Raw genomic sequence first — 12843 nt, forward strand, 5'->3', positions numbered from 1 at the left:
TTGGGCTGGAATTTGTGACAAATCACTATTCCACTTTCCTATCTTTTAGTTTTTCATTGCCTATTTCAAATAATCTTTAAATAAATATATTTTCAGGATCAGACAGTGCAAACAAAAACAAACAGATTCACAATTGAAATACAGTATCCATATTATCTTTTCCAGCTAGTAGATCCTTTTTTAAAAAAATAATATTTATTAAAAGTTTAAAGATTACAGAAAGAAGTAAAAAAAGAGAAAAAGTAAACAATACAAATCAATACAATACATAAAAAACAAAAACAAAAAGACACAATACATCAAAACAAAAACAAAAGCAAAAACAATTAAAAACACATCCAATATTTCCATATCTTTGTCTTTCATTAACTTGTTTCATCAACCTCCTCACACCTCCCTTTTTTGTATTCTAGTTATTAATTATTTCAGCAAATCCTTTCCATCTTTCACTGTTTTCTGTCATTTAATTGTCTTGATTTATTTTAACCTTATCTTACCATTAAAACCCTAAAACGTATTTGAACTTAACTCCTTATAACGTTTCTACGAAAGCCATGTAATTTCATTCCAACATTTTTCTAACACTCATTAATTTTACAATATTTCTCTAAATAAATTTTAAACTTTTTTCCAATCTTCTTTCACCGTCTCTTCTCCCTGGTCTTGGATTCTGTCAGTCCTTTCTATCAATTCCATAAGGTCCATCAACCTGGTGATCTTCTGTCCGAGGCTCTTAACTCTTTTCCATGTCCCTTCTGCAGATCTTCTTCATATTTATACATGCACTTAACTTTATCTTCTGCTGATCTTGTTCTTAATTTCCTTCCTTTGGCGCTGAGGAGTAGATCTCGGGGAAACTCCAACCTAACAATGTCTTTATTCCTTCTCGACTGGTCAGCCCATTCTCCATAGTCAAAACTAAAGTCCATAAGATATTTCAGAGCGTGTTTCAAAATCCCTCCGAAGCTAAAGGCCCCCACAACTCCAATCTCCCCCTGACCCAAATCCAGATCCCAAAAGCCAGAGCATCCCTGCATAAGGGGATCTATCCAACTTTCCTTCTCCAATCCAAGCGGGACTGCATCCCTCCAAATCTGCCAGCTAGTAGATCCTTTCCTTGCATGCTTCTGCAAAACTAGGGAACTACCCCTTAGTATAGGATAAACATTTGGATCTCTGCTTCTTCCACTAAAACGAGAAACTGTTTTTCATTCTTGAGTTAGAGTTTCAGTTAAAATGTCCTGGTTTTGATTAGAAATAGAAGTTGTTTTTGGAGTGCGAGTACTGATTTAATAGAAAATGAATATTTGTGAAGTGGAATATATACATGTGAAAGGGGACAATCTCTTTGTGCACAAACGAAAGGTCATTCTGTGTCCCTCTCTGGAATGGCAAATGGTTCCTACCCTCCCATTCATTATGCCCTTTCAGAATCATTTTCTGTGCCAGAGAGAAGGTTCCCAGAAGTTTTCCTTCCATGAGCTCTTTATTCAGCATTTTACCCACTGAAATTCACATGAGGCTACCCCTACATTTCAGTTTTATGATTTTTGTTTTCTTACAACCTCAGCCTTGTTCCGCCTTATAATTCATGTTTCAAACTGTGACGATCTCTCTGCACAAGCTAATTCATACTCCTTTGGGGTTGCTGTTTTCAAGCACTCTGTTTTAGACAAGAGCTGGCCTCTGATTTATCTGTGAAATAAGATAATGGCTGCTTAATGATTCTCTGCTTGGTGGTGTTCCCTTGGAAACATGAAGTCTCAAGCCTTTCAGAACCTTTTGAGAGCGATTTTTGTCATAGTTGGCAGCTGGCCCTTCTTTTCCTTACACTTGAGAAAGCTCGCTCCCAAGTCCTCCTCTTACTGGTCCCACAAGACTCTTATGGAAAAGGTGTGTGCGTTCGTTAGAGCATTTCTGTCCTCTGAAAGAAGCAGATAGAGAGATGTGGAATATTTAAAGCTACACGTTCATAGATCATTATGTGGCAGTATTTGGTTTGCAATGCTGATCCGTGAACACTGACAGAGGGAAACCCATGCAAAGAGAGAAGGTGAGCCATAGGGATCCACACATTTCACAACAATCCTATGGCACTATGTGAATGACAATAAGAACTTTTGCATGTAGAAGGCCCTGAGTTCATTCTCCAGCTTGCACACACTTTTTTTTTTTAAAGGATTAGACACCAGGTGATTGAAATACTTCAGCCAAAGATTCTACACAGCTGCTGCTGGCTGCCAGTTCATTCAGGTGGTCTACAACAGCTGAAAAATTGGTCCTCAAAAATTCCACAGCATCAAACACAGGGCATTACAGTTGCTACAATGGGCACAAAAGTCAGCAATTTTCAAGTGGTCCATGTTTGGGAACTATTGGAGTAGACAAAAATGTTTTGAAACTATTGGAGTAGAGAGATTGAAGATTGACAGGGCTGAGCCCTGGAGCCTATCTCCCTGTAAAGGAAGCTGACATTTTTCACTCGTTAAAACAACCTCTGCCAGTCTCTAGTCACTTTGGCAGAATCTTAAATGCCATCTTGTTTGAATGAATGGCACAATAGGTTAAAGATACAGGGCTTAATGGTTTAGTAGCTCACTAGGAACCAATTATGTTTCATCTATCTCCATTTCTTTATTCAGTGTCTGTTTTTGCTTATTGTGCAAAACCAAAACAAAACACCCAACCTAGAATGCAGCGGTGGAAGGGACCTTGGAGATCTTGCCAGTGTGGCATAGTAATTAAGAGTGTTAGATTAGCACCTGGGAGACCAGGGTTCAAATCCTCACCTAGCTATGAAACTCACTGGGTGACCTGTTAAGAGTAAGTGAGAAAGAGCCATTCGTTTCCAGAAACTGTGAGTAGATTCTTGAAGATTCTTGAAGCATCGAGGTGCAAGTTTGTTTACTCTACAGCACTTAGAAATAGCTGTGGAGCACTTATCTGCGGACCCGCGCAATTCCTGCAGGGGAGAGACTGCTGAGCAGTGTGCAGGCAGCATGTAGGCCTGAAGTGTGCCTTACTATCTGTGTGGTAGTAAAGTTGTAAATAGTCTTCTACCGACAAGACTGTCAATGCTTTTCGAGTAAACAATGCTTGGCTGAGCTTTACTGCTTCCGTGAGGGTTTAATTGCCATCGGCTGTGTACAACTCGATCCTTTCAACGTGAAGCTCTGCAATTGTCACTCTGCTATGCAAGAGAGCTAGCATACATGCAAGGAAGTGTTGCTGGACCACCTTCAAGACTTGCGGTTGGAGATTGTAAAACTTCTTCATGACCTTGGGCCAGTAACAGTCCCTCAGCCCAACCTACCTCACAGGGTTGTTGTGAGGATAAAACGAGGAGGAAGAGAGCCATGTACCTCACATTAGGCTCCTTGGAAGAAAGATGGGCTACAAATGCAATGCAATGCAATAATTAAGACTAAACCATCTATTCCAAATGTAATGCTTCATACAGGATCTGCATTGCAAGATACCACTATGCATCCTTGACAGATAACCATTCAGCCTCCGCTTAAATATCTCCTGCGAAGGAGAGCCCACCACTCCTGAGCCATCCTGTTCCACTCTTGAACACCTATTACCATCAGGAAGTTTCTCCTAAACTGAAATATGCTCTCTTGCAATTTTCACCATTGGTTTTTAGTAGAGCAATGGAGACAAGTCTGCTCCATCTTCTGCTTGCTGCATGATCTCCATAAGAACTGAAACTGTGCTCCCAAGATGATGTAGTGCATTTGTAACGTTCCTACATTTCTGATTGATGGCAACCAGCTTTGTCAGTACCGACCCATTTGTGAGAAGGCAATTTCCTAACAGACAATCGCCCCAATAGGTAAAGATGGCAGGACCTTATGGACAGCCACATGTATACAGCCTCTTCTTGCATGTAATGATATCAGGATGGGACTAGCACGCACTGCTTGGAACCATGGTGCTTTTTAAAAATGCCACTGCAATAATTAATTCATTTTCCTTTGGCTCCAACTTTTAAGGAATGATTTGAGCAATTCATTGGTTAAGAAGTCCCCTATGGTGCAGAGCAGATAACCCCTATTTACTAATTTACTTTGATTTATAGAACACTTAATCCCTCAAACTCTGGGGAGACATGTTCAATGACCTATTTAAATACAATCCTTAATTCATTTACCCTCATAATAGCTTTGTAAGGAAGGTCACATATGGAGAAGGGGGCTGAGTAATAGCTGTACTACAGGATTAATCCCAGGGGTTGCTCTCCTTGTCAGCCTGTCTGCATCCAGGTAACGGGCTGCAGATTGGCATAGCAGAAAAGCAGACTCATAGAGGAACTGGCTGAGAGGAAGTCCCATCTGGAGGAAACAATCAGCTCTTGCATTTTCTGTAGTTTATTTATTAGTTCAAATGAAGTATTCTTACTTGCTTGACTCCTAAGAAAGTGATTCAGCAATAACTTGCCCAAAGCCACCCAGTGCCTGACCTGGGATTTGAAATCCAGGTCTGTGGACACATTGTATTTTCTTCTAGAATAAATGGAGATCGGGGTTTTTTTCTACATAGTCCATAGACAATGAAGGCAGGAGTGCCTGGCGCGCTCTGGTCCATGGGGTCACGAAGAGTCAGACACGACTAAACGACTAAACAACAAACCATAGACAATCAAGATCTAATGCTTATATTTTTGCCCCTGAAAAATTCTCCTTCAGAATCTGGTTTCATTCTGAAAAGAAAAGCTCATTGAAGATTGATTCTACATTACCTCGGGGTGTGTCTGATTGAAAACCAATGCAGACAGTCCCAGGAATGGGAAGGGCCCATGAGGAAGGCTGAGGCAGCTGCCTTGGAATGCAAAGACGTGGCATCCCTGTGGGCACCCTGCCTGCCCCTGGCAGAGAAGTGATGGTGGCAGCAGCCAGAACCTGCTCCTGCTGCCGCTTCATGAGCACTTCCACACAACCTAGCTTTGGGAGCTGAGGCGGCAGGGACACCTTCTCATTCTGTATACTGAGGCTGATTGCAGGGAAATCTTAGTTCAGCACTACGGATAGGTCAACATCCTCCACCACGCTGAGGGCAGCAGGCTAAGTTAGCGACTGTGTAGCATGCACAACTCTGTTGTCCAACACCTCTGTACTGTTCCCCTCCAGCATCTGCCACTTGAAGCAGCTGCTTCACTCTGCCAAATGATAGGGCCAGCCCTGCTCACCGGGTGACCTTGAATGTAGTCTCTCTCTCAGTCAGCCTAACCCTATTTCACAAGGGTGTTGTGAGGATAAAATGTGGGGGGGCGGGACCATGTACCTCACATGTAGCTGCTTGGAGTAAGGGTGGGATATAAATGCAGGCTTTTTGTACTTGGAAACAGGTAACGGAGCTGTTAAAGTGGTATATTTCTGCCTAGATTTTAATGAGGTTTCAGCGTCTGCATTTTACAGCGGCTGTTCTTTGCCCTGAGCTAAGGGCTAAAGTGAGGAGGAGTGAAATGAAGAGTTAAATACCCATTGATTGAGGTAACTCTTGGCAAACAAAACAAAAAAGGGGGGGGGAGAGCAGAGAAGGACAGGATGTAAATGACCATGTACTTTCCCTTTGAGTCTCATTGGCTACCAGCTCCTTTGGATGAGCTCACAAATGGTCCTTCGTATTATACATTTAGCAAACACAATGGTTATCGTTCTGAGCATGCCCAGTAGAAATGCTCCGGGGCCAGCAAACTGTGAACAAACCTGTTTGCACTGTACAGCCAGCGCAGATAAGCCCTAATTGTTATGCAACTCCTTAGCATAAGCTCCTGGCATGCCTCATATGATTCTCTTGTACTAAGTCTGTCCAAAATAGCAACAAGAAAGCATGTAACTAAAGACACAGCAGGGGTGTAGGAATTCACACAGGCCTTGGATATTCTAAGGGTTGAACAGCTCCTTATTCCTTTTTCCAAAAATGCTAAGCATAATGTATTTTCTCCGGAGCTTCTTCAAGGTAAGAAGTTTTAAAACTTTTTCTAAGTGTGTTTCAAGGTAAAAGAAAACTTGATTTCCAGGGGGACTGGAACGAAGCACACTGTGTGTGTGAGCTCAATTCATTATTAGATACGATTCTGGAAACTGGTTATCTGCTGCATGAGTTAACCGATGGATAGATATACTTATATTTATACCACATCTGGTTTTTATGGCAAATAAAACTTTATGTGATTTTGTTTAAAATTAAACTTTGTTCCTCCAGAGAGTGAAGACGGAGAATAGCTGGCAGAACATTTAATCAGGCTGAGTGATTCATTGTGCTAGTGATTCATTCCACTGCAATTCATTACTTTTGTGCTTACTTGAGACTTCTCCCTTGTATTTTAAGCAAGTGCAAGTAAACTTCAGAACAAAAGTGTGTCTGTCTGTGTGGACCCCAGGGTTGTGCATTATTATAAAATAGTTTTGGAGATACAAGGAATTCAGTATTGGGGTGATACTTCATGTCTGAATTTTATCAAGAGTGTGACCTTTTTCTTGCTCTTCCTTTGCATTCTGATTCTCCAGGGGGGTAATCAAGCATTTGGTCTTTATGCCTGAGAGTGAACTGGTGCAAGTCAAGTAGATCCTCTTTTACGGTAGATGGCAAGAACCCTGGCTTGTGGAGAAAGTGATATTTAATCACAAGCTCCAAGTTGACTTCGTTGACATGCCTTGTAGCCTGATCCTACGGTGCAAGTCCCTCCAGGTTCCCTGGAATTTACCTTCCAATTAGTGTGCAGCCGTGACAAATTCCAATCATTTACAGATAAATCCGCAAATGGTATTTCACCTGCTTTGAAAAATTTAAAAAGCGCCACGCAGAGTGCAGAGTGTACAATTTCAGCTGTAGCGTGAAACTGTAACTAATATAGGATACTGTTCAAATTTGCTGAAAATGGATTTCTGCCAGGTTAAACCGGGAATTTAGCCACGGTGCCAAGCATCCAAGTAGCCAGACAAACGTTACAGTAGAGTGGAGGAATTTCTGCTATTGTACCTTTGCTCTCCTATCTCTCTTTACAATCCCTTGTATTTACAGAACAGAAAGGCACAACAATAGTTCAGACAAGTCTTCAAGGGTGTGAAGCACTGATATTTTGCAAGTGCACAACCACAGCACTGGCAAATGCACCCTCTGGGAAGTTGGTTCAGAGCTTGTTGTGTTGATTGGAGTGCACAGATATGCCCTTGGGCTGATAGCAAATAATATGGTTGCATTTGGACAATTCTACACATTATTGAAGGCACACTTGGATTTCTTACTTTGAATGAGAGCCACAAGCACCCCTGGCTTTTTGATAGGGGTATTTACATGTTACAGTTTTTACATTCACAGGACGATCTTACGTGCACATCCAACAAAGATAACATGTGAAATGTCAAAGCACGCGAAGTGTACTTTTAAGAAAGAGCAACAACAAAAAAGAAGTTTTTAACTAGGACAGCTTGTCGTGAATCAAACCTTCATATGAAAGGGTGGGGGGTGGATACTATAAAGTATACTTGGTGAAAATGTTCAAAACAGTTGGGACAGGTGCAATTCCAGGAGAACCTGGCTGTCTGCAGTTTGCATTTTCTACCATGGCTGCTTCACTGGATGTGTGTTAAAATTAGTCAGTTTTTCAGCAGGTTCCACAAACAGGGTTGCCACTTTCCCCCCTGAAAGCTTGCTGACTCTGAGTCAGTGAGAGCAGAAGAACAGGCAGATGTTCACCAAGGGCAGCTTTTCTGATCATGCAAGGGAAAGTCAGCATCTGTTAATATTCATGTCGCTGCAAAAGGCATGAGCTTCCTTGTCCACTAACAAGTGGAAAACTGATCCACAAACCATATAACCTGCAGTATCTACATTAAAAGCAGCTCTGTTAATCCCATGAGATCCAGTACGGCAGTTTGAGTGGTTTGTGTACCTGAGCTTGCGGCATCACCACTCCCTTTCACAAAATGGGAAACAGTTTGTGCCTGTGGTGCACATATCCCAGCACAAAGTGCAGTCCAGTTAATCACCCGTTTTATATTTGTAGTATGATATCCCAGCCAAAAGAGAGGTGAGTTGTTTTATCATTTCAAGAAAATCTTATTTCCACACTATGCTTAGAGGGAAAAGACTTCCCTAAAAATATTTTGTCCATTCACTTCCTCCCACATGTATAGCAGAAATAACCAAGAATACATCCTTTTAAAAAAACAACCAAACCTTGGACTAGTACTTTTTGTTTGTTTATAGCAACAAAACTCTCATAATTCCCAGAGTCAACATTTTGTAAGCAGTAATGTCATCTCATGGCTCTCCCCTAAGACTGGACAATTATTATTTTTATAAGCAAAGAAACATGATTTGTGTAATTCGGTGAATCAGATCAACACAGTCTAATTCCCAATGTTCCATGTGCTCTTCACATGGATCCTTCTTTTAGAGAACGGTATACTCCTCCCCCCCAGGTCATTGTTTAGGGAAGTTTTAATGTGTGATATTTTAGCGTCTTTTTAATATTCTGTTGGAAGCCACCCAGAGTGGCTGGGGAAACCCAGCCAGATGGACGGGGTATAAATAATAAATTATAATTACTATTATTGCTACACTGGAGTGGCAGCTGCCATAGCATAGCAGGTAGTGTTGGAGCAGATGCCACATTTCTGACATTCAGTTCACAGAATCATTATCACTGGAAGGTCCATCAGGCATTTAGTAAAGTTATCATACTGAATGGCAAGACCATCCACCCAACATGCCCCCATAAGTCAGGTAATGCTATCCTTGGCCACAACATGTCTGAAAACACCAAGATCCTGCAAGTACAGACCAAAGATAACACAAACAGGGAGAGGGTGCACTGTAGAAAAGTGTCTGTGGAGCAAACAGCTGTATGCAAGAGAAACAGGACACAGCTAGGAGAGACCACGGACTTCTTACACATGGATGTACACAGACATTCCGCCTCTAGTCAATCTGACTTGGGAAAACTGTCTTCCCAAGTTCAAAGTTTGTGGTCGGCCAGAGCTAATGCAGCGGCAAAACCTACCCACTGAGATTTACAAAGGTTTATTGGGGAAAGGGGAGGTGGGATTCCAGCACCTCTCCCCGCTCCAAGCCAGACAGTTGATGGGGGTTTGATAGAGTCAAAGAACAATGTTCTTGTAATATTTGTTGTGGGGATGGGATCTCTGGTAACTGCATTCTGTGACTGAAGTTTACCTTCTCTCCAACACTGACATGCATGTTTTCTTGTTATTCCTGCAACATATTTTTATGCTTTCAAATGATAGTATGTTATTGGAAGGGGTGGCATTGATATATGAATAGACTTTAAGAAATGTCTTTCCCTCCTCAAGTTTGCCTTTTGAAATGTCACTACGACCAATCTGTTAGGACCAGTTACGATAATAATATCGTTCAATACACCCAAGTAAACCAGAATAGGTTCATTCCACGATGGGAGGGGGAATATATTAGGGCTGGCTAGTTTTAAATCAGTTTAAAATAAAAGCTACAGTTCTGTTCTGTCTTCATTGTGTACAAGTTACTTTTGCTGCATAATTTGCCCATAGTTCTCTCTCCACTGGGTAAAATGGGAACTTAAAAGCCCTCTAGCTTTAAAACTGCCAAGCACATTTTAAAAAAAACTAACAAAAGAAAAAAACAATGAATATTTCCATTTTTGAAATAATTTCTGTCACCACAATGACAAGTTTAAGATTTTTTTCTTAACTGGCAAAAAATAAAATAAATGATCAAAGACAGACACTCCCATTCATCTAATTTTTCCATTATATTTCTTTGAAATCCAGAGAGCTTGTACAACTCACTAAATAAATCCTCCATTCTAAATTTTAAATTGATGGAACAAATCATGTTACTTTTATAAAGGGCAGCAGAACTTCCATGCTTTATAGAGTTCCACTTGCTCATTTGGAGAAAAAGATTGTCCTAAGAATATTTACCTCCAAGTAAGTCTCATTAAAATAAAATAAAAATCTGAATGAACATGATTAGGAGGGTGGTACTTGTAAAACGTTTCATTAATGTTAGAGATACAACTGGAGTCAAAAGCAGGACAGTGAAGAACTTTTGTGTTTGTGTTTTAATAACGCAGAGATGCTTTCAACTAAGTGATACTCAGCATAGACCTATTGAAATTAATGAACATGACTGAGTTAAATCTATTTATTTCAATGGGTCTACTCTGAGTAAAAGTCAGTTGAATACCACCCACCCTAGGTTTTTAACTTTGGAGTCCTTAAATCCCAATCTCCAGTTTATGTTGAGTACAGATATGAGTAATCAGGAATTAATGTTTTTTAATGGCTAGAGATGTTTTCCTGATAGTCTTGAATGTCTCTCAAGCCTTGGAAGGTGACACTCTCCAACCAGAGCAGAGACAGATAACGTTTTTTTGGTCCAAAGCCTTTGCATGGTCCCACTGCAACCCCTCTGGAAGCCACATGCCAGCAATAGATGTGGCCCTAAGTGAGTGTGGCCAGTCCACACTCTTACACTCTCTCCCATCCATGCAGGCGCACACACAGGCAGAGAAGAGATATGTATTAGCAGATTACCCCTATTTAAACCTATGTCCTGTATTCTGAAACATGCCAGGGCTGGAGTATCTGCAAGTACAAAAAGAAAACTTCTTAATGTAACACAGGAAGGCTTTCAACGGCATGCTGAGTGAATAAGCGAACTCTGGGAGATTTTAAAAGACATCTAGACAGGGAAAATAATAATAGCAAAAGGGGATGAAATAGGTGGGAATAAGGACATGCATTCTCTGCGCAGCCCCCTGCTCTGGTATGCATAACTCCATACAAGAGACACGCAAAGTAGCCAAACCTATTAGAGGCTCCAACTAATACTGCAGTGCTTTTCCTCCTCTAGGTCAGTGCCATTTTTAATTACTACCCTGGTGTATGCTGAGACATCAACAACATCAGCAGCAGTACTGAGGAGCAGATCAGAGCAGCCCGGAAACAGAAAGGAGTGCTCAGGTCTGCTCCATTTTTTTCCAGATGCATCCTTCCTCATACCCGAGCACTCTGATCTGCTCCTAAGCTCTGCTCACCATCACCGATGCTGGCAACACACTGGTTTGGGAGCTGGTGGGCCTTTTACAAAGGTCTGGTGAGTTGGATCAGGCCTCTTCAGACCACTCCTGAGGAGCAGAGAAGCAGTTTGAAGCCTTCCTGAACACTGACTGGCAGGGCTGCCCCACGTTGCTCTGCCCCTAGAGGAAAAACAGAAAATGCTCCTTCTCCTCTGGGTGTGCAACAGAGGAGGTGGCAGCCTACAAGTGCAGAGGGAAGTGGGCGCCGTGCTCCTCAGAGGCCAGCCTTGCCACCTCTCTCAGGTGCCTGGAGCTTGCCACCTTGCCTCATGAGCAGCCTACTGACTGGGTTTAGGGAGCTGGAGAGGGAAGGAAAATGCAGTCAGGGCACTGGAGAATGTTGGGGGGAGATCCCTGCCATACAAACATAGGAAGCTGCCTTATACCAATTCTGACCACCTGTCCATCTAGCTCATTATTCTCTGCCAGCTTCTGGTGGTTATGGTCTTCCAGTTCTCCACACTTGCCCTGCATCTGCATGAGCACCATGGGCCAACCCAACCCACACTTTCCTGTCTGCCTTAGTAACAGGCAGTCTTCTGTAGCAAATGGACACTCTGCTGAAGAGCAGACCAAATCTGATGTAGAAGTCCTCTCATCCCACTTTGGCCTGCGGGCTGGAACAGAGGCCACATTCACAACATATATGTAGATCAGCATCACATTACACACTTGTAGCTTTTCCTATAGAACTCTGGGGGCTGTAGTTTGTTAAAGGAGCTGAGTTGTCAGAAGACCCCTATTCCCCTCAAAGAGCTACAATTTCCAGTGCGGGTTAACTGTCAATCCCTCTTTACACGCAGCCACGACTGTTTAAAGTGCTTTATATGTATGGTTTGAATGTGGTCAGAATCTAGACAAGGCGTGCTTTTAAACTGCCTTTAAATCTGTCTCTAAATCTTGCTCATTAGCAATAATCCACACAGTTTGCTCTATAGCTGAGCATTGTCCTAGTTCAAGAACAGTGTGGGCTGCAGCTTGATTACTGGGGTAATGTATAGGGCAGCATACTAAGACCACTGTTAAGAGGCCCACCTCAGAAGGGTTGTCTGGAAGGAACTTCTGCAAGCGAGTGGCTGCCACAAGTGCAGCCAACACTTCTTTTGAGTTTGGGTGGGAGTCCAAATAAGCGATTTATGAAGGGTGAACTTTGTACCTTTAGACGAGGAGCATTAACTTTCAAATATCATGTTGCCAGCCCTTCTCCAACAGAGGGTGAATTGCAGCACCAGCCAACCCACACAAGTTCTGGATATATTGTTCAGCTTCAAAGATATGAACATAGCTGTGTGTGTGTGTGTGTGTTCCTGTTAACAGTTCATAGTGTTGCATTCAGCAAGCTAGTCTTTTCATGGGGGCGGTGAGCAACAGGAAAGCGGGCACTCCAACAACACGTCCAGCAAACACATCCTGCTAAGTTTTGAAATGCCAACTTCAAAACATAGAACTTCCTTCCTGAAACAGGAGGAGAAACAGACGTGTATCTTTGTAGTTTACGAATCACCCGCTAGATTAGAGGTTAGATTAGATTTCTGACCCTTTTAATGCATGGCCTCTTCCAGTATATGGCTAGAACATTGGATGCTGTCTTACAGCAAGTCAGAACATTGCCTCATCTAGCTCACTTTGGTCTAAACCAGCCTTTCTCAACCTGTGGGTCCCCAGATGTTGTTGAACTACAACTCACATCACCCCTAGCTAGCAAGGCCAGAGCTCAGAGATGATGGGAGTTGTAGTCCAACAACATTTGG

General features: G+C 42.1%; 3 protein-coding genes across 18 annotated transcripts in view; 2 read left to right on the plus strand and 1 right to left on the minus strand.

Moving 5' to 3' along the window:
- KLHL6 (kelch like family member 6) overlaps positions 1 to 12843 on the plus strand; it is a 118258-nt gene that overhangs the window by 71413 nt on the left and 34002 nt on the right. The gene's annotated exons all lie outside the window — the stretch shown is intronic.
- The window catches only part of GPR148 (G protein-coupled receptor 148), a 97036-nt gene that overhangs the window by 65575 nt on the left and 18618 nt on the right, over positions 1 to 12843 (minus strand). The window contains exon 3 of one of the 12 annotated variants that reach the window (XR_014526828.1): positions 1293 to 1924. The exons of the other annotated variants lie outside the window; for them this stretch is intronic. The gene's annotated coding sequence lies outside the window, so the exon portion shown is untranslated. Of the gene's footprint in view, positions 1 to 1292; positions 1925 to 12843 lie in introns of those variants that run through there. 12 annotated transcript variants of the gene reach the window in all.
- The window catches only part of ARHGEF4 (Rho guanine nucleotide exchange factor 4), a 156600-nt gene that overhangs the window by 12033 nt on the left and 131724 nt on the right, over positions 1 to 12843 (plus strand). For 3 of the 5 annotated variants that reach the window (XR_014526815.1, XM_083505749.1, XM_083505750.1), the window contains exon 1: positions 5756 to 5964. The exons of the other annotated variants lie outside the window; for them this stretch is intronic. Coding sequence is in view for 2 of the 3 variants with exons in the window: in XM_083505749.1 (XP_083361875.1) it covers positions 5926 to 5964 (39 nt within the window). In the remaining variant the exon portion in view is untranslated. Of the gene's footprint in view, positions 1 to 5755; positions 5965 to 12843 lie in introns of those variants that run through there. 5 annotated transcript variants of the gene reach the window in all.

Source organism: Podarcis liolepis (genome assembly GCF_965112155.1).
Source record: "Podarcis liolepis genome assembly, chromosome: 5".
NCBI classification, from domain to species: domain Eukaryota; kingdom Metazoa; phylum Chordata; class Lepidosauria; order Squamata; family Lacertidae; genus Podarcis; species Podarcis liolepis.